The sequence below is a fragment of the Geotrypetes seraphini genome, chromosome 7 (assembly GCF_902459505.1).
Source record: "Geotrypetes seraphini chromosome 7, aGeoSer1.1, whole genome shotgun sequence".
NCBI classification, from domain to species: Eukaryota; Metazoa; Chordata; class Amphibia; order Gymnophiona; family Dermophiidae; genus Geotrypetes; species Geotrypetes seraphini.
The window spans coordinates 68,350,617-68,371,589 of NC_047090.1; the positions used below are offsets into that span (position 1 = coordinate 68,350,617).

General features: G+C 42.8%; 1 protein-coding gene across 2 annotated transcripts in view; it reads left to right on the forward strand.

The window, feature by feature from the left end:
- The window catches only part of RYR3 (ryanodine receptor 3), a 693,107-nt gene that overhangs the window by 409,045 nt on the left and 263,089 nt on the right, over positions 1 to 20,973 (forward strand). For both annotated transcript variants that reach the window (XM_033952387.1, XM_033952388.1), the window contains exons 52-55: positions 3,145 to 3,223; positions 10,648 to 10,737; positions 17,051 to 17,188; positions 20,523 to 20,585. In XM_033952387.1, coding sequence (XP_033808278.1) covers positions 3,145 to 3,223; positions 10,648 to 10,737; positions 17,051 to 17,188; positions 20,523 to 20,585 — 370 coding nt within the window. The remainder of the gene's footprint in view (positions 1 to 3,144; positions 3,224 to 10,647; positions 10,738 to 17,050; positions 17,189 to 20,522; positions 20,586 to 20,973) is intronic.

Sequence of the window (20,973 nt, forward strand, 5' to 3'; positions counted from 1 at the left end):
AAAGAGGCTACAGAGTAAATCAAGAAGCACACAGATTGTATGACAACCTTATCTAAGGTACAGACTTCACAGGCACAATCATCAAAACGGTATTCCAATATCTCAAGATGCTCTACTCACTATTCCTCCAAGCACAAATATAATCAACCTTCCATATCCTCCTGAACAACAAATCAAAGGCGTCCTAGAAAGCAGAGATAATAGAAGGCTCGGTCTCAACCACAATCCAGGTAACAGCAGTGTTTATTGATCCATTCTAGAAAGCATTGCCAGAGTTTCTCTTTATCCACCTCAGACTTCTCATAGGAGACAGACTCCACCACTTTTACCATAACAGAACTCTTGTAACATCAGACCTATGGGTTCTCCAAGTGGTGGACCAGGGTTATGCCCTATGCTTACTGTGAAAGCCTCCAAACCATCCTCCTAAACAGTCTCTTTTCAAATCCCATCAGAAGACCCTCCTTTACCAAGAGCTCTCAGCTCTCCTCCTGCAGGAGAGAAGCAAAGGGTTCTACTCCAAGTATTTCCTGATACTGAAAAATATCGAAAGTCTCTGAACAATTCTGGACCTCCATGCTCTCAACAAATATTTAGTGAAGGACAAATTTTGTATGGTCTCTCTGAGAACCCTCTTACTATTACTAGAGAAGAATGACTTTCTCTGCTCTCTAGACCTCATGGAAATATACATACATATTCCCATCTTACCCAAGTCCCGAATCCCAAAACAAGACCTTTTAGGTGTAGGAGGAGCCAGTTCTTTGCCTAACACCATGATTCTTTATCTGACATCTGCCATAAGCGCCGGTTAGAGAATTGGGGAACCCGTCCCCCACCCACCCGCACAGATCACCAGTAGGAGGGATGCCTAATCCCTTCTGCCGGACACCCCTCATGAACCCCGCAAAGATCGCCAGCCAGAGGGCTAGGCATCCCTCCTGCCGGACACAGCCCATGAACCCTGCAAAGATCGCTGGCAAGAGGGATGCTCAGTCCCTCCTGCCGGACACCCCCACGAACCCCAAAAACATCGCTAGCAGGAGAGATGCCCAGTCTCTCCTGCCGGACACCCCCCTAAATGTAGGTGGCCACTGGACCCTCACCTCCCAGCTCAGCCAGACCCCCATCCACTAGCACAGTCAGACCCACCCAGTCCAACCAGACTACTCCCCAACTCAGCCGGAACCCCCTATCTTTTTTAGTTGGCCAGCCGGATGCTTCCTTCGTCTGGATGGCAAGTCTGCCTTCACCCGGACGGTGGGCCTTCTCTTTCCTTTCCTTAGGGGCCTATAGGATCTGGCCCATCAGAATCTTGGGCCACGCTAACACATCCCAGAAGGCAACTGGGAGATAGGCCTAAGGTTCCGGTTGGTCCAAATGCCTAAGGTCCTTCCTGGGCCAATCAGGGCCTTAAGCTCCTCCCCAGTGCATCCCACAATGCACCAGGAAGGGGAAGGCCTGCCATTCGGGTGAAGACGGGCCTGCCGGCCAGATGGAGGAAGCATCCATCCAGCTGGCCAATTAAAAAAGGTAGTGGGAGGGGTCTGACTAGGCTAGGGGGTCTGGCTGAACTGGGGGTTTCGTGTCCAGCAGCCGCCTACCTTTTGGGGAGTGGGGTATATCTGGCAGGGGGGAATGGGCATCCCTCCTGCCGGCAATCTTTGCAGGGTTCATGGGAGGGGGGGGGGGGTTGGCAGGAGGGATTGGTCATCTCTTCGCAGGGAGGGACAGGTTGGCTGGGCCGCTGAACTTATCCCTTGTTGCGATCAGCTCAGCAATCATCTGATCAGCTCAGCTAAACTGAGCCGCAATCAGCTTAGCCAAACGGATCCCTTGCCACAATCAGCTCAGCAGCAACCCAATGCGGCACTTATACCTGTTTTGCCTTCGTCTAAGTCACAAAGTTTAAGTTCCATCCAGACAACCTCGTAAAACTTTCGATTAGCGCTATAGGACGACTAAGTCTAGGTCGGCCCACATCCTGCCCACCTCCTGCCCTAATCACTCATCCAAAACCACCCCTTTGAGCTCTGGACGCACAGTGAGATTCAGAGGCTTAAAAAGACTCTGAATACATATAAAACCAGTTTCGATTATCAGCACATGAACGATCTGTATTTTAGGTCGTCGATGTACCGACTTATTCCGGTTTTTGGGCATATTTTTGTTTTGATTATGAGCTCCATACTGTATATATCTTGTATTCACCTTGGAGCTTTTAACAGATGCACAGTTTTATAAATTGAGGGGCCATTATTTGAGAGCATTTAACCAGTTAACTTTAGAAAGTTAACCAGATAATTTTAATATTTCCTGGTTGTTAACATTTGACTGGACATGCATGAGATTTATTAGCATACAATGAAAGCAGTGCATGTAAATAGATCTCATGCATATTCATTGGAAAAATCCTGAAAACCCGACTGGATTGCAGCCCTCCAGGAGGGACTAGATAATGAAATTTTAGATATTTTAACTAGCTATATTATGTAGCAGAGTTTCCCAGATATCTCTTTAAATATCCAATTAAAGAAAAACATAGCTAGATTTCAATATCCAGACAGTGGTATAGCCAAGGTGGTGGTGCCCCTCCCCCGCCCTTGTCTCAACCCCCTGCTCCTTCCTGACCTCCCAGCCGAGTGCCCCCCCTTTCCCTCCCTTCCCTTCCTCTCCCCATACCTCTAGTTGTCACCGCCATGACCAACAACTTCAACGTGCTCCTTGCGATTGTGTTGGCTCTCCCTATGACATCACTTCCTATGCGCACCACTCAGAAGTGACATCAGCGGGAGCCGACACGGTCGCGAGGGCCACATTAAAGTTGTTACTCATGGAAGTGAACAACTGGAGGTGTGGGAGAAGGTAAGGGGGAAGGAGTGGGAAGAGGCAGGGAGTAGAGAGGAGGGGTGCCTGCGCCCCTAGTATGATGGCTTGCGGTGGGGGAAGAAGTGGAAAGAGGCATGAGTTGGAGAGGAAAAGGGGTGCCAGCGTCCCCAGCACGATGGCGCCTGGGGCAGACCACCACCCCTCCCCCTTACTATGCTGCTGTATCCAGATAAGTTTCAGCTGAATCTTGGACCCTGAAGTAAAAAATATCTGTATCTACTATATAAAATTAAATTGTCCTCTATTTTCTTATAGCATCAGCCTTCCTGAGAAGTTGGAACATATTATTAGCAAGAAGGCTGAACATTCACATGACAAATGGGCTTTTGAAAAGGTAAAGATCTTTCTAACCCTGAGGTTGGACTATCTATTTGTTGATACTTACTAATCCACCTTAAAATGTATAATATCAAAATAGTTTAAAAAAAATTGGGAATTAATTTATATATCAGACACCCTTAAAATCATTTGCTTAAAACTGGTATCTATTCAATAAAAAAACATACTCTGCAGCAGGGGCTGGGACTCTAACGCCTAGGCCAATTTCAATATATCTAAGAAACTTTTTTATATATTATGAGTGTGCTCATTGCTCCAACTTAAAGGTCATATATTGAAGATCAGTGGATTTAGGAACCATCACGGCATTCCCACTGTTCATTATTCATACTTCAACGCAAAAGCTGAATAAAAAAGGCATTACCGATACCTCAGCAACAGAAATGAATTTACATTATGGTCCTGATAAGTGTAAGAAACTACTACTTATCTGAAACTTGTTCCAGTGTCCGAGGGGGTCGCCTCATCATCGTCTGTGTCTTTGTAGCTTTTAAAATATTCACAGATTTAGATGTTGAAAAAAGTGTTTTAAAAGGAGTGTTGGTTCCTTAAAATTGGGTCGCTATAATGCAAAAATATACCAAAACTGTGAAAAAACTAAATCATATATTGATAAATCTTCTATAAACTATCCAAATTTCTTCTTCTTGTACAAATTCCCCAACTCCGGTCAAGTTTTGCTAAGACTGCTTCTTCAAGAGGAATTTAATGATAGCACGTAGGTTTCTACTAATCTGATCCTGACTTCTCATTCTCCAGGGATTGTAACTGACAAAAAAAGCCACCTAGCTCTTGATGCAGTGGTTCAGGGTCAAATCCCAGGCCTTGATTAAAAAGTAAAAACCTTTTTCTAAATTCCTAAAAAAAAATGTATTTAGGTTTTCATTTTATTGTTTAAGTATGGTTTTTTATTGAATAGATATTAGTTTTGAGCAAATATCAAAGCAGTTACAATATCACGTATATTATAATATGCATTTAAATAATATAGATCTAGAATAGGCAGTAGTGATCTCTGCTCACTCCTGCCATGGAGGGTGCATTTTCAATAGAACAGTAATGCACTTTAGAAAATCTAATCTTATTGTTGCTGAGTCAGAGATTATTCCTTTTGCCTATATGAGAAATGAAAAAGGTACATATTTCAAATCTATTTTATAAAGGAAACATTCAGAACTAGTGCACAAGTTACATTTACACATTACATTTTCCTTTTACCACTAAGCAAACCGATCGTGTACCAATCAGTTTGCGACCCCTTTGCGGCTCGATTTCCCTCCAACCCACTAACCCACTAGCCTGTGTAGTGATTAGATTCCGATCCGTGCATGCAAATGAGGAGAAACGGCATGCAAAGTAAGCAGGGACGCGATTCACTAAACTTTTTTCTTGAACACAAACTGGGCTGGCCGATCAACAAGAAGCGACTGCTGGGGACCATTCGCTCACGTCCTTTCCGACTGTCCTGCTAGCCCTGCAGCCCTGAAATAAACCATCTCTCTGGCTCCCTGGCTCTGTCTCTCTGGCTCCCTTGCTCTCCTGCTTTCCTCCGCGACCTGCTCTCTGCTTCCCCCGACTTTTCTGCTCTCTGCTGCCCTTTCCTGTAGTGCGAGCCTATGGTTTTAACCCTTTTTAAACCCACAGGTTAAAACCATGGGCTTACACTGCAGGGAAGGGCAGCAGAGAGCAGGAGAGTTGAGGCCAGTTAAAAAAAACAAACAGACAGCAAACACATGTGCAGACCATCTACATGCAAAGTATATGGTCTGCACATGTGTCGGGATCACTATCTAGCGATCCGTGTCAACTGATCGGGGTGTGCCGCCGATCATCCCCATTAGAATATTCTGGCTTCCAGAATCAATCGGCCCTGCCCGGATCGGACACGGATCGGTCACGATCGGGCAGGTTAGTGAATCAGGCCCTTTGTAACATGATTTATGTTCCTGGGCAGTAAGGCCTGGATTCTATTAATGGCACCTAAATCGGCTGGTGCCTTGAAAAACGTGCTGGCCACATATCAGTCATGCTTAGGTGCTGTAAACAGAATCGTGGCTAATGGTGCCTAGAAAAAAACTTAGGTGCTGATAATGATAATGTTTGTTTTTTTTTAATTGGGCCTAGTGCCATCTAAGCCCATTTCTGCCCATTTCTGCCTGTAACCATGCCTACTTTGACCTTAGGCACTGCTAGCTGCAATGCTGTAGGCACAATTCTGGCGCCTACCCCAACAGGGGCCTACAGCACCTACTTTTTTAAAATGAGATTTTAAATGGTTTTAAACGACAAGGTCAATTACCATGCCAATTAAAGCAATTAAGTTAGGCACCGGTAGGTGTGATCAAGGTGTATACTGGTGCCTAACTTATAGCATCTTTTGCAGAATATTGGCATAAGTGTTGTTTCCTAATTGCTCATGCCTAAAAAGTATAGAAAATGTCTGTTATATTTCCATAAGAACATAAGAATTGCCGCTGCTGGGTCAGACCAGTGGTCCATCGTGCTCATCAGTTCGCTCATGCAACAGCCCTTAGGTCGAAGACCAGTGCCCTAATTGAGTCTAGCCATACCTGCGTACGTTCTGGTTCAGCAGGAACTTGTCTAACCTTGTCTTGAATCCCTGGAGGGTGCTTTCCCCCATGACAGCCTCCGGAAGAGCGTTCCAGATTTCTACCACCCTGTGGGTGAAGAAGAACTTCCTTACGTTTGTACAGAATCTATCCCCTTTTAACTTTAGAGAGTGCCCTCTCATTCTCTTTACCTTGGAGAGGGTGAACAACCTGTCTTTATCTACTAAAGGCCTGTTTTACAAAGCCGCAGTAGTGGCTGCTCTGCGCTAACGGCCCTGAAGCCCATAGAGAATTAAAGGGCTTCAGGGCTGTTTCCACGCAGCAGCTGCTAGTGCGGCTTTGTAAAAGAGGCCGTAAGTCTATTCCCTTCATTATCTTGAATGTTTAAATTAATCCCCTCTCAGTCTCCTCTTCTATGATCAGGATAGTCAAATTTTGCAATTTACCTATTTAAAAGATGAAAATGCTGAATTTTCATCTTTTCATTTTTATAAAGTCATAGAAATAAATCACAATTAACATGTATTTTTTTATTGAATTTATATAAAGATGACCACAGAAGATTTAGAAGTAAGTAGTTTTTTTTTGAGATTTGTGACTATATTGTAAGTCACTTTCCCGAAGCAGCCCTCAGATATACAAGGTCTCCCGTCATGTTCTCATTATATTGTCCTTGGCAGCGGCATTCAAAGTCCAGTATATCCTGGTGGAAGGGCTCACTTTGCTTCTCTGAATATACTCCCATGTTCTCCTTGAATGTCTCAAGATGATCATCAAGGTCATGGACTTTGACAGACATTCTAAAGCCCATTTTACTATAATTCTTCACCAGACTCTCATCCAACTCCATGTAGTTTTTGGCCTTGTGATTGCCCAGGGAACCCCGACCCACTACAACAAAGCTATTCCAAGCTGCTGTCTCCTTCCTAATTAGCAACATGGATTCACTAGAGATAGGTCTTGTCAGACAAATCTAATCAATTTCTTTGACTGGGTGACCAGAGAATTGGATACAGGGAGTGTGCTAGATGTGGTATATTTAGATTTTAGCAAAGCCTTTGACAGTGTTCAACACAGATGCCAGATAAATAAACTGAGTGCCCTTGGGATGGGTCCCAAAGTAACGTGCTGAGTCAGGAACTGGTTGAATGGAAGGTGACAAAGAGGGTAGTGATCAATGGAGATCGCTCTGAGGAAAGGGATGTTACCAGTGGTGTGCCTCAAGGTTCTGTTCTTGAACCTGTTCTTTATAACATTTTTATAAACAATATTACTGAAGGGCTATCGGGTAAAATTAGCCTCTTTGCGGATGATACCAAAATCTGCAATTGAATAGACACCCAGGATGGTATGAATAGCATGAAGAAAGACCTGGCGAAGCTTGAAGAATGGTCTGAAATTTGGCAGCTAAAAAGAAATGCAAGATAATGCATTTGGGCTGCAAAAACCCGAAGGAATGGTATAGTTTAGAGGGTGAAGAACTTATGTGTATGACAGAAGAGTGGGACTTGAGTATGATTGTATGTGATGATCTTAAGGAGACCAAACAGGTTGAAAAGGTGACGGCGAAAACTAGAAGAATGCTTGGGTGCATAGGGAGAAATATGGCCAGTAGGAAAAGGAGATATTAATACCCCTGTATAAGACTCTAGTGAGACCTCATTCAGAATATTGTGTACAATTCTGGAGGCCGCACCTTCAAAAAGATATAAAAAGGATGGAGTCGGTCCAGAGGAAGGCTACTAAAATGGTGCAATGGTCTTCGTCATAAGGTGAATGGGGACAGACTTAAAGATTAGAGAATGACACGGGGAAAAAATATGTCCCTGTTACTGCCCCATCACTGGACCACCGTCCCCTTCACCGCCCCGTCCCTGCCTTCCCCTTCACCACCTCGTCCCTATCCCCACAGCATCCATTCAAGCCTCAGTACTGCAATATTTAGCTTATTCCTTCCTTATAAATCATAGTTCTGGCTACTGAATTGGAGAAAGAGATGTTCAGCTGGCAGGGCTTTATTTATAATTTTTTATCAACACAACTAATATACTACTTTATCCTAAAGCAAAAAAAAAAAAAAAAAGAAAATAAGTAGAATTTTTTTTCTACCTTTGTTGTCTGGTTTCTGCTTTCCTCATCTTCTCATTCAATTCCTTCCATCCACTGTCTGTCTTCTCTCTGCACCTTCCATTTGCTCTGTTACTGTGCCTCTCCCTTCACCCCCCCCCCCCCAATTGGTCTGGCACCCATCTTCTTCCCTCTGCTCCCCCATAGTCTGGCATCTCTGTCTTCTTCCCTTCCAGCATCTTCTCCCCACACTCTCTTCCCCATTCCCTTCAGTGTCTTCTCCCCAATCTCTCTTCCCCATTTCCCAGCATCTTCTCCCCACTCTCTCTTCCCCATTTCCCAGGGTCTTCTCCCTACTCTCTCTTCCCCATTTACTAGGGTCTTCTCCCCACTCTCTCTTCCCCATTTCCCAGCATCTTCTCCCTACTCTCTCTTCACCATTTCCCAGCGTCTTCTCTCTTCTCGCTCTTCACCATTTCCCAGCATTTTCTCCACACTTCCTCCATCCCACCTTCCCCAGGTCCCTTCAGCGTCTGTTTTTCTCCACCCCACCTTTCTCCCTACCTGCCCCTTACCTTCGCGGCAGGCAATTTCTAAATATGTTTCCTACCAGCAGCTGGAGCGTCGAAATCACATGTGGCTGCAGGAAAATTAATTTCTGATAGAACTTCTGGTTGAGTCAGAAATGACCTTAACGGCAGCCACACGTGATTTCAATGCTTCAGCTGCTGGAAAGAAGCACATTTAGAAAATTCCCTGCTGCAAAGGTAAGGCAGGGAGGGAGATGCTCAGGCGGTGGCGAGCGGGTTCAGGCAGCAGCAGCAGCGATCAGGATGTAGGGAGGGAGATGCTTGAGCAGCGGTGATCGGGCTCAGGCGGTGGCAGCGATCAGGATGGAGGGAGGGAGATGCTTGAGCGGCGGCTATCAGTATGGAGGGAGGGAGCGCGCTCGGTGACCGCGCATGTTCCCTCCCTTCACTGCGGAGACAAGGCCATTCACTGCTCCACGGGGTGGTGAATGGCCTTCTCCCCGTACCCGCGGTGACCACATACTTTCTCTCCCCCATTTCAGTGGGTTACCCGCGGCTACCCGCAGCTAGCCGTGGGTAACGACCACCGTGTCATTCTCTATTAAAGATCTCAATCTGTATACTTTGGACGAAAGGCGGGAGAGGGGAAATATGATGGAGACGTTTAAATACCTACGTGATTTAATACACAAAAGTCAAGTCTCTTTCATTTGAAAGTAAAGCTCTGGAATGAGAAGGCATAGGGTGGTAGATGGGTGGAACAGTCTCCCAGAAGAGATAGTGGAGACAGAGACTGTGTCTGAATTCAAGAAAGCCTGGGATAGGCATGTGGGATTTCTTAGAGAGAGGAAGAGATAAAGGTTATTGTAGATGGGTAGACTGGATGGGCCATTTGGTCTTAATCTGCCTTCATGTTTCTATGTTTCTTGGGAAATTCCTTGCACTCTAGGATCTTTTTTATCTGTGGTCCGATGAAGACACCAGCTTTGGCTTTGGCCTCAGACAGATTAGGGTATACGTCTTGAAGGTACTTGAAGGCTGCCAACCTCTTTACTAGAGCTCTAACAAATTGTTTCATTATGTCCAGTTTGATGTACAGTGGTGGCATCAGCACCTTCCAGGGGTCCACCAGTGGTTCCCATTTGACAGTTTCTCCTCACAGAGAATTCAGTCCTCTGTGGCCAGTCCCGTCTTTGGTAGTGCACCTTTGTGTCCCTGCTGTGCCAAAGGCAGAGATAGCAGGGACACTTGGTAAAACTGCCTTGGAGGCTCATTAGGAATGCCACCATTTTGAAGTCTCCGATAACTTTCCAGCTATACCCTTCATACTTCAAAGCGCCTAGTAAGGTCTTGATGCTGTTGTAATCCTCTTTGAGGTGCAATGAGTGAGCCAGTGGAAGAGATGGGTACTTGTTCCTGTTATGGAACAACATGGCTTTAATGTTCCTAGATGAGATGTTAATGAAGAGACACCACTCTTTCAGGTTTCAGGCAATTCCAATTGCCTCGGCCTGCTCACATTGTGGCAGAAGCAAAATCTATCTTGATGGGTGAAAAGGGTGGGAAAAAAACTTGGTGATACTTCCTCTGATCTGTGACTTGCATACTTTCATCTAACAAGTTCCACTGGTTGAGCCTAGACCCTAAGGGTCCCTAAGTTTATTCAGTTTGGAATCAATCTGGAATGTTCTGCAAAAAGGTAAATTTCAAAATATAAATGTCCTGGTCACAAAAGCAAAGTTTAAGGGAAATGATGGAGCAAATTTCTTGGCATTATAGCTCTAAGTTTTATGTTTTCACACACTGCAATGACACATTGCTAAAAATAAATTTTATGCAAAAAATCTAGTAGTATTTTATTAAATGAACCTTCAATATCTGCACTTTATTGTAGAAAATAACAGAAATTTAACATACTTTGCTAATAGGTAAACACATATACGTTGGTATAGTCATCTGCCAATAGCATTCCAAACACTCAAGCATTCATTGTCTTCTTGAGATAAGATAAAGGCTGTGATGCTGTTCAGCTCCTTGCAACAAGGCCTCACACAGCATTGGGTCTTTGGTGATGCCAGTGGCAAAGTTAGTTATCACACAAGGAGAGAAATACATATGGGTCATGTGGGGCTGCTGGGGACAGGATCTGTTCTAACCAGAGAATCACTTTCTTATGTGGCATATGCCAAAGATTAAACACTATTTACCATCAAAACAAATGTGGTTCACATGCTTTATTATTATATTTATAGATCCACAGTGGTTGGAAGTATGGTGCCATGCTTGATGAAAACATGAAGACCCATCCACTGATCCGGCCCTTCCATACACTGACAGTAAAGGTAAGGGGCTACAGATATAAATGAGGCTCCAGATTTTGATAGGGGGAAGGTAAGAGACTTCAAACACAAGTGTGTTTTCCCAGAATAGGACTGATAATGCCATACCCATCAATCAACGGATAATCCAAGAGAGACACGTTTTGCATTACCGTTGTATATTCCCTTCTTATAACTTTTGTTTCTTGTAGTGGTTTCGGCTGCATTATCAATAAAAATTATTAAAAAAAAAAAAAAGATAATGCCAGGATTTAGATTTAGAGGCCCTTTTACTAAGAAGCGCTAAAAAGTGGCCTGCGCTAGCCCCATACACTAAGGCCATAAGAATAGTCTTACTGGATCAGACCAATGGTCCATCTAGCCCAGTATGTCGTCTTCACCAGGGCAGGATTCATTCTTCGAGGGCCCCTAGGCATCCAAGAACGCTGGGCCCCCTGGCCCTGCCCTGTCCATGCCCCGCCCTTGTCCTGCCCCCACCCTGCCCCATTTATCTCTTTTCTTATTTACTTCTTTATTTCCACTTGTATTTCTTTTTTTTTTATTTTTTTTTTCAAAACAAAGATTAGCATACCAGTGCACAGTTTTTCTTCTATGCAATCCCCAAACATCTCTGAACAAATTCCCCTTCCTTTCCTTCCTACCTACTTACCTAGGACTTTAACTCTGAACCCTTTCCATGCATATGTAAAAGTGTTCAAATATTTGTAAAGCAGTAATACTATACGAAATATAAGTCTATATTAATAACCAAGTTTACAACGCCTCTCAACTGCCTCACTCTACATCAACTGTTGCTGTGGGCAGGCGGGGGGTCCGTTGCCGTTACTGTGGAGGGGGGGCTCGTTGCCATTGAAAAATAGCAAGACGAGTCGCCCTCCTTCAGCGGGCCCCCCTCACAGTTTTGGGCCCTAGGCACGTGCCTACTTGGCCTAGTGATTAATCTGGCCCTGGTCTTCGCCGAGGCCAATCCAAGTCACAAGTACCTGGCAAAAAACCAAATAGTGGTACCATTCCATGCCACCAATCCAGGGCAATAGAACAAAAAATAAAGTCACCACTGATTCATCAATACACTTAGAAAACTTATTTTATGTTTAGAACTCTGCTCAGAGACATGAAGGCTGATTACTCGGCCTCACCTACCAATCATTGCAGTGTTCAAAAAAAAGATTATTAATTTAAAGTACTTATTAATGCGCTAGCCAAAAAGCTATGCTGAACATATAAATGCTTTCATGAGGTTTATAATGATGAAAGAAAACTTAACTTTGAATAGTGACTGGTTCCGACGTGCACGTTTCGTGGCTGCGTCAGGGAACCGACAATACAGCTGGATTTAGAGCTGGTAGTGAAGTCACATGCAATTGAAAAGCTAGGTCTCTCTCTCTCTGAGAGACCTAGCTTTTCAATTGCATGTGACTTCACTACCAGCTCTAAATCCAGCTGTATTGTCGGTTCCCTGACGCAGCCACGAAACGTGCACGTCGGAACCAGTCACTATTCAAAGTTAAGTTTTCTTTCATCATTATAAACCTCATGAAAGCATTTATATGTTCAGCATAGCTTTTTGGCTAGCACATTAATAAGTACTTTAAATTAATAATCTTTTTTTGAACACTGCAATGATTGGTAGGTGAGGCCGAGTAATCAGCCTTCATGTCTCTGAGCAGAGTTCTAAACATAAAATAAGTTTTCTAAGTGTATTGATGAATCAGTGGTGACTTTATTTTTTGTTCTATTGACCTCTTTAGACACTCGATAGTAATTTTCATTTGAACAAGTTACCCCTGCATTTCTTTTTGACCAATCCAGGGCAAGCAGTGGCTTCTTCCATGTCCGTCTCAACAGCAACTTATGGATTTTTCCTCCAGGAACTTTTCCAAACCTTTTTTAAAACCAGCTACATTAACTGTTCTTACCACTTTTAGCACTGTTGGTAACGACTCATTTTTGCAATAAAGACCACATCTAATTTTACCATTAGCGTGTGTCCTTTAGCATGTGAACACTTTCTGACACCTATTTTAGGGTTAAGGCTCACACACTAACCAAACGCTAATTAGTTAGCACGGGCAATGTGCTAACCGATTAGCGCAGAACACACCTACTATCCACCCTTACCTGCCCTCAGCGCTAAAAAGACTATTTTGTAGCACATGGGAAGCATGTGCAGGTGCCAGAATTAACCCACAATGCATGAACATGCCCCACGGTAAGGTATTTTAAGCTGCAACAAGCATGCGTTAGTGCTTACTGCAGCTTAGTAAAAGAACCCCTTAGAATTTTAGATTTGTTTGTCTTTCCAAATCCAAGCTCAAGGCAAGTTGCACTCGCTGCAGAAAGTATTTTCCCAGCCCCAGATCTTACAGTGTAAAAGGTCTATTTACTATGCTTAAGTACATTAGTATATATGTATCGTCATACTGGGATAAAGCAAAGGTACATCCATCGAGATCCTGTAACAGTGGCCAAGCCAGGTCATAAATACCTTGTTGAAATGGAGAAATCACTCAATGATGAATTTTTTAAATGAGCTGTGCTGATGATATAGATGAGTCTACAAATTTTTATGCTCAGAATCATGGAGGGGGGTGCTGGGGAAAAACCCCGGAACCAACCACCTCACTGCCCAATCATCGCATGTAAAGTGTAGACAGATATTATATCATGTAAAAATATTTTTAATTGTGAATGTCTACTAAATTGTTAAGAGACTCAGCAGTGAGGTGGTTGGTTCCGGGGTTTATCCCCAGCACCCCCCTCCATGATTCTGAGCATAAAAATTTGTAGACTCATCTATATCATCAGCACAGCTCATTTAAAAAATTCATCATTGAGTGATTTCTCCATTTCAACATACGTTTCTTTATCACTCATTCTTGGAAATTGTTTCAAGTATTACCCCTTGTTTATATTTGACTGAGGTCATAAATACCTGGCAAGATCCCGAAAGAGTAAAACAGATTTTGCTACTTATCTCAGAAATACACAGTGGATTTTCAAATTACATTATTAGAGATTTCTATTCCGCCATTACCTTGCGGTTCAAGGCAGATTACAAAAGAAATAAAAAACAGAGGGTTACAATGGAAGAACATTTGTCCTTTCTGGAGAGGTAAAAAGTAGGTTATGTAGTTTCTTTGTGGCGGGAAGAGGGAGGGGGGAAGGACGGTAAGTTTGAAGTTAGGGCTGTTTCAGGAATTTCTTGAAGAATGTAGTTTTTATTAGGAACTTGTCCAAACCTGTTTTAAACCCTGCAAAGCTAACTGCTTTTACTACATTCTCTGGCAATGAATGCCAAAGTTCAATTATTCCTTGAGTGAAGAAATATTTTTCTTAGATTTGTTTTAAATACAGTATAGTATATAGTAGCTTAATTGCATTCCCCCTCCTAGACTTTTATTTCTGGAAAGAGTAAACAAGTGATTCATGTCTCTCTGTTCCACTCAGCTCAATATTTTATTGACCTTGATCATATCTTCCCTTAGCCATTTCTTCTCCAAGCTTCCTCATAGGGAAGTCATCCCATTCTCTTTATCATTGTCATCACTCTTCTGTATCTTTTCAAATTCCATTATGGGGCTCATTTTCAAAGCACTTAGACACACAAAGTACCATAGGTTTCTAAGTGCTTTGAAAATAAGCCTCTATTTCTTTTTTAAGGTGCCATGACTAAAATTGCATGCAGTATTCAAGGTGTGGACACACTGTAAAGTGATGCAAGGGCATTATAATATTCTCAGTTTTGTTCTCCATTCCTTTCCTAATAATTTCTAACATTCAGTTTGCTATCTTAGCTACCACTACACATTTAGCAGAGGGTTTCAGTATCATCATTGATGGCACCTAAATTATTTTCCTGGGCCGTGACTCCTAATGTGGAACTACTTGGTGGCACAAAAAACTGGTTTCTATGTTTCATGAATTTTTTGATAGTACAAACAGAGCCAGTTTCACTGATAAACTTTGAAATCTTTATCTATTTATGATAGAACTGCTATTTTTGCACAGAATTTCCATTTTGCACAGAACTTTTTACATGACCTCATACAACTCCATTAAACTTAGACAATCACAATAACTTTATTTATACAAAATTATAAAATTTAGTGAAATTTTTTTTTAATATCAGTTAAAGCACTTAATGAATTATTGTGTTCATATAAAAAGGATGGAGGCGGACCAATGATTGAAACCATAACATTTCATTTGTCAATAGCCTTTGGCTGTTATGAGACTCAGCAATATGGTCTGAGGTTTTGCCTTCTTCCATTTATGATCTATCAGTGCAATTGAATTGACAAAGTTAATTTTTGTTTCATTCCACTTTTTTTGTGTATCTGATATTTGGTTGTGGAATTACTGCTTTTTTGTTTTGTTTTTTGGTAAATGCTCATACCTACATTGTTAAAAAAATCATGTCTACATTATAGTATTTTATACTGTACCATATATATGTATGTCCTACCCATGCTCCATCCAAACTTTACCCATGTGAATGCTTACCTACCAAATATACACCGTCAAATATTGTTGCATACTTACAGAATAGCATGTAGGCAGAAAATGTTCATTTACACGTGTATGTGTTAGCATGTGCATACGTGACTTTTGAATACAGGCATTAATGAACACTCTCTAGGCAGCTCCTTATGGAATTATTCTCTTGGGGGCAGTTCTATAAGTGAGTGCTCCAGTGCTGTGTAGTGAAAGCCTGTTCTATAACTGCATCTGGGCACCTAGATTCAATTATAGACTACTAGTCTTACTTGGCATCAGCACATTTTACATTTACAAGGCAGCAGTTAACTACAAGCACCTAAATTCAGCAGGAACATGCATAACATCCCCCTTTTGCATATATGTGCTAGGCCCTGCTGATACTTTCATACAGTAACATAGCTACAGGTGGATTTGGGTGGGCACAGGACCACCCGTTCTTTGCTCAGGCCTACCCAACAGCAGCACCTCACTCCTCCCGCCTCGATCTCTGAACTCCCACCCGTCTCTCTCTAGCTTGCTTCCAAAGTATCAGCAGCAATTCATTTTCACTGCCTACGGGCTTCCCTTTGCCACATTCCATTAGTGAAGAACTAGGAAGTGATCTCAGCAAGGACGAGATGCGGCAAATGGAAACCTGTGGTGCCGCAGGAGGCAGTGAATATGAATCATTGCTACTGTCGCCACTGCTGCCACCACCCTCACCCTCAAAAGAGGTACACCAGGGAGGAATTGTGGGGGGGGGGGGAGGTGTTCATAGAGGGGAAGTTACTGGGTAGATTGGCAGAGGGGAGAGAGACAAAGATAGGGGCAGAGGGGTTGGGGGTGGGGAAATGGAGGGGAAGGTGAAAAAGTACCCCCGTATTTTATTTATTTGGGGTTGGGAAGGACAAGGAAGATTCTGAGCAGAGGCACTTTTAGTAGCAGGGTTGTGGAGACAAACTTTTGAAATTTTTTTTTTAATTTCAGGAAATTTGGGAGCCATTAACAAAATATTGTAATGATTGAATATTATATTTCCCCTTAAAAATGCACATCCAAGATGGGGGAGGGGGAGGGAGATATTTGGTTTTAATATTAAATAAGGTATATTAGAATGGGGTTTATGATAGGTTTTCTTGAATTTAAAGAATGTAATTAATTAGGGGGGAAGGGGATAAATTCTGATATGGAATTTAATAGAATATTAAGTGTTGTATTGAAGTTTGAAATGATGTAAATCAGGGGTGTCCAACCTTTTGGCATCCCTGGGCCGCATTGGCTGAAAAAAATGTTTCTGGGGCTGCACAAACGCGCAAACGCTGCAGCAAGACAGAGGAGGGAGCCGGCAAGACGGTAAACACCTGGGGGCAGCAGAGGAAAACACTGCATCGCCCTCGATCGGGGCCACACAAAATACTTCACAGGGCCGCAGGTTGGACACCCCTGATGTAAATGATGTTACACTTATTGTAAGTTTTTTAAAATGAATAAAGAATTGGGGGGGAAAAAAAAAGAAAATTCTAATATTTGCATAGAAATTACCTTAGAATGCAGTCCACACCCATCAACCACTTATTATCCAGTCCCTCCCTTCCCCACCCCAGAATGCTGTTAACGCATAAATTAGCATGTTCGATCATGCCACTGTGCTGACACACTTTAGTAAAAGAGCCCCAAAGTGCACTAATGCAGGCTCCTTTATTTAACTGATGCTGATTTCTTGGCCTGTATGCGAGGATAGCATTTTATAGAATTTTGTGTTTATAGTGCAGCACATGTTAGTTGCCCAAGTCGCTGCTCTTTACCTTTACTAAAAACATGGATCTCTCCACAGGAAAAGGAAATCTATCACTGGCCAGTTCGAGAATCTCTAAAAACTATTCTTGCGATGAGCTGGATTTTAGAACAAACCAAGGAGGGTGATGTAATGCAGTATGAGACTGAAAATCAGCGCATATCTCAGAGTACCCAGGTAAGGAAAAATATGTACAGCAGATCCCAGAGCACCAAGGTTAGGCAGAAACTGGCACATTACATCTAAGAGTACTCAGGTAATCAGTAGAGTTGCTAACCTAGTACTTATTTTGCCCAATAATATGTATGGAGTTGTAGCTCTCATTCCAGTAAAGGTCAATCAAACCCAATATCCTGTTTCCAAAAGTGGCCAATCCAGGTCCAAGTACCTGGCAAAATCCCAAAAGAGTAACACAGATTTTATGCTCTTTATCCTAGAAATAAGCTGTGAATTTTCCCATTAATTTTAATAATCCCAATCTTAATAATAGTTTATGTTCTTTTCTTTTAGGAAATTATCCAAACCTTTTTTTAAACCCTGCTAATAAATAAAGTGAATTCCTTATCCCAACAGACCAGTCCAGATGCATGGATATACACTCACCTGCCTGCAGATGGATATTGAGAACTACTAGTTCAATGTTTTTACTCTTTTTAAAGTTCTGTGCAGCAAACATCTAGCCAGTATTTCTTGGTCTCCAGCAGATGGTACATTAGATGAGCTTTTGTGCGGTCCAGATTGATCAAGTAGGATACTTAGTAAATGTAGGTAGTATGTTGGCAGAGTCAAGTTGGGTGTACTTTTCATGGCCCTATATCCAGGCACTGGCACTGAATACTTAGGCACATGGCTACTGCCGATAATAAACAGCTATACCCGGATAGTTACCCTGTTAACTTCAGACAGGTCAACCAAATAGTTATCTATGTAAGTGGTGTCTGGGTAACTCTCGGCTCTGCCTCTAGACTGCTTGGATTGTGCCACAGCAGTCTTCCTGGATGTTGAGCTTTTGAATATCTGGGTTTGGCTCAATCAGAGGAGTTATCTAGATAGGAGTCATAGCTACCCTGATAACTCCCTTTGAAAATTTACTAGAGTAAAAAAAAAAAAAAAAAAGAAAGAAAAGTGTCAACCCATGTATAAAAACAATCTCTTTCTGCAAGAAGAAAGAACTGCTGAGGAAAAGATATCTTCCTCAATCTGTAAAAAAACAAATACCGATTCATCCCTCCATGACAGCACAGCTTACATAGGACTTCATAAGCATAGTCAAATATTAATCGGAATTGTTTAAATCTTTTATTAATTTTCCAAAGTTAACAAAAATGCAGTACAGTATCTACACAAACAACATTATTCATATATGCATTTATAATCAATCAAAATCCCCACAGCAAGAACCTCCCCCACACACCCAACCAATACCTTACAAGAGAATAAAACCATGACATAAATATCCTTCTCCCACCCTCCCTCCCCCTGGGTGTGTGTGCAATATACCAACAGGATTAAAGGGGAAAAAAAACCAAAACAATTAAAACGCATCCATAAAAAATATCAAAGGGCCCCAGATTAACTTCAATCTCTTAGTATGACCCATTTTATCTGCATTCATTTTTTCAAATCTATAAGTTAAGCATAAACTTGCCCACCAAAAATTAAAGTTAAGGCGATCCCAGTTCTTCCAGTTGCGCGTAATCATTTGTATGGCTACCCCGGTCATGATAAGGAAAAGCTGCCCTCTATATATGTCCAATGAGGGCTTCAAATGTAACATTGTCCCACATATGACTGCCTCATATATCAAAGGAATCAATGCCTCAAGTATAGCATTAATCTGTCCCTATATCGAACTTCAGTATTAAAGGACAATAGAACAACAGATGATCCAGTGTCCCTATATCAAGATAACAATGCCAGCATCTATTAGTTGAAATTGAAAAACTAGAGGAAGCCTTCCCATGTGGCCTTCATCAAATTATGTCACCCATTTATGACAACATTCTGTTCTGCTTCTCCTTGGAAATATTATTTTCTGACATTTTGGATATCAAAACTTACAGACTTATCGTATCAGAGTTCTCAGTAAATTAGAAACTATGAGGAGGATTCTCAAAACGTGTCAGTAAAATCTGGTGAGTCGACATAATGCCCATATTTGGAGCAACTTTTATTTTATGGGTGATTCTCAGCATAATAGCATGCAAATTATATACATGCAATTTGTGCAGAAAATTTCCGGTAAAGAGCGGGAGGAACTGTGCATAGCAATTGCTCAGAAGAGCAATTGCTAAGCACAGCTCCTCCCACCTGTCAAAGCTGCTCTCCCTGCCCCAATCAACTGAGCCGCAGGTCTCTCCAAGTCCTGCAGGCTCAGCTGATTAACCTGCAGGGAAAGCAGCAGAAAGAAGAGACCTCCCTTGCCTGCCACTGTCCAGACCCCAACATCAACAGGCGGGATGCCCCCTGACACTCCTGGCAAGAGGGATGCCCACTCACTCATACCACTGCCAATGCTGCTGCCACAGGGCACCAACAGCTGCCCCTCCCGTCACAAGGTCCCCTACTCCCCCGACACCCCTTGTACCTTTCAGATGATGGCTGGCCAGAAGGATGCCTACTTCTTTCATCCAGCAGACCCGCCTCTTTAAAATGGCAGGCCTTCCCCTTCCCAGTGCATCCTGGGATGCACTGGGGAGGGGCCTAAGGTACTGATTAGCCCATGTGCCTAAGGCTCCTCCCAAAGTATTGGGGAGGGGCAGTTATCAGGGCCCGATGGTGGCAGCTGTGGCAGGAGGGAGCTGCTGGGAGTGTTTCAGGTCCCGGTTTTGGCGGTAGCAGCAGCAGCAGGAGGGAGTGGGCATCCCTCCTGCCGGGGGTGTTGGGGGTTGTCAGGGAGGTAGGAACCCCAATGGCAGGAGGGAGTGGGCATCCATCCTCATGTCTTTCAATTTGGGGGTCTTTTTTTAATTTTAGGGGGGAGTCTGAGCTGTCAAGCCTTACTTTCCTGTCAGTGCCAGAGCCAATCAGTGCTGACTGGAAAGTAAGGCTACGACAGCTCAGACCCTGTTGGCACAATGAGATTAGGGAATCACCCGGCAATGATAAAGAATCATCCAGAGTGCTCCTTTTACTACCATTTTAATATTAATAACCTCATTGTACTACATTTGCATGGCAGAGTCAGAAACTGCTAGGAAGCTCGAAAAGGCCGTTCTGATTATCAGCCAGTAACATTACTGGCAAGCTAAACCTCCTGGAACCAATTTAGTGACCATGTTAAGGGCACGGTAGCTTTTGAGGATCCTTCCCTATGAAATGTAGCTGTGAAAGACTTGCTGCCTAATATTATATAAAGTAGCATCTACAAATAAATTTTGATTATGCAATGGATAACTGAAATTATCTTACATGATATAGCAACTTTTATATTAAGGACTTCTACTCCAAAAGATTGCTAACAATGACTACACCGTGTTCGTACTATAGATATAACTCTGATTCTTTGCAGGGAAATGGCTACAACCCGGCTCCAGATGATCTAAGTAATGTTGTCCTCTCCAGGGAACTGCAGGTCAGCAAGATTTGGAATTATTATTATTATTAGGTTTATTAGGTTTTTTTAATATACCACCTATCAAGATTATCTAAGCGGTTTTATAATCAGGTACTCAAGTATTTTTCCCTACCTGTCCCAGTGGGCTCACAATCTATCTAGCGTACCTGAGGCTATGGAGGACTGAGTGACTTGCCCAGGGTCACAAGGAGCAGCGCGGGGTTTGAACCCACAACCCCAGGGTGCTGAGGCTGTAGCTTCAACCACTACACCACACACTCCTCCATTTTCCTTACAATCACACTCTCTAGATCAGGGGTGGACAATATTTATACACAGAGGGCTGCTTAACTGTCTGTGCTATTCCTTGCGGGTCGCAGCATTACGTAATGTTGGAAAACGGGAA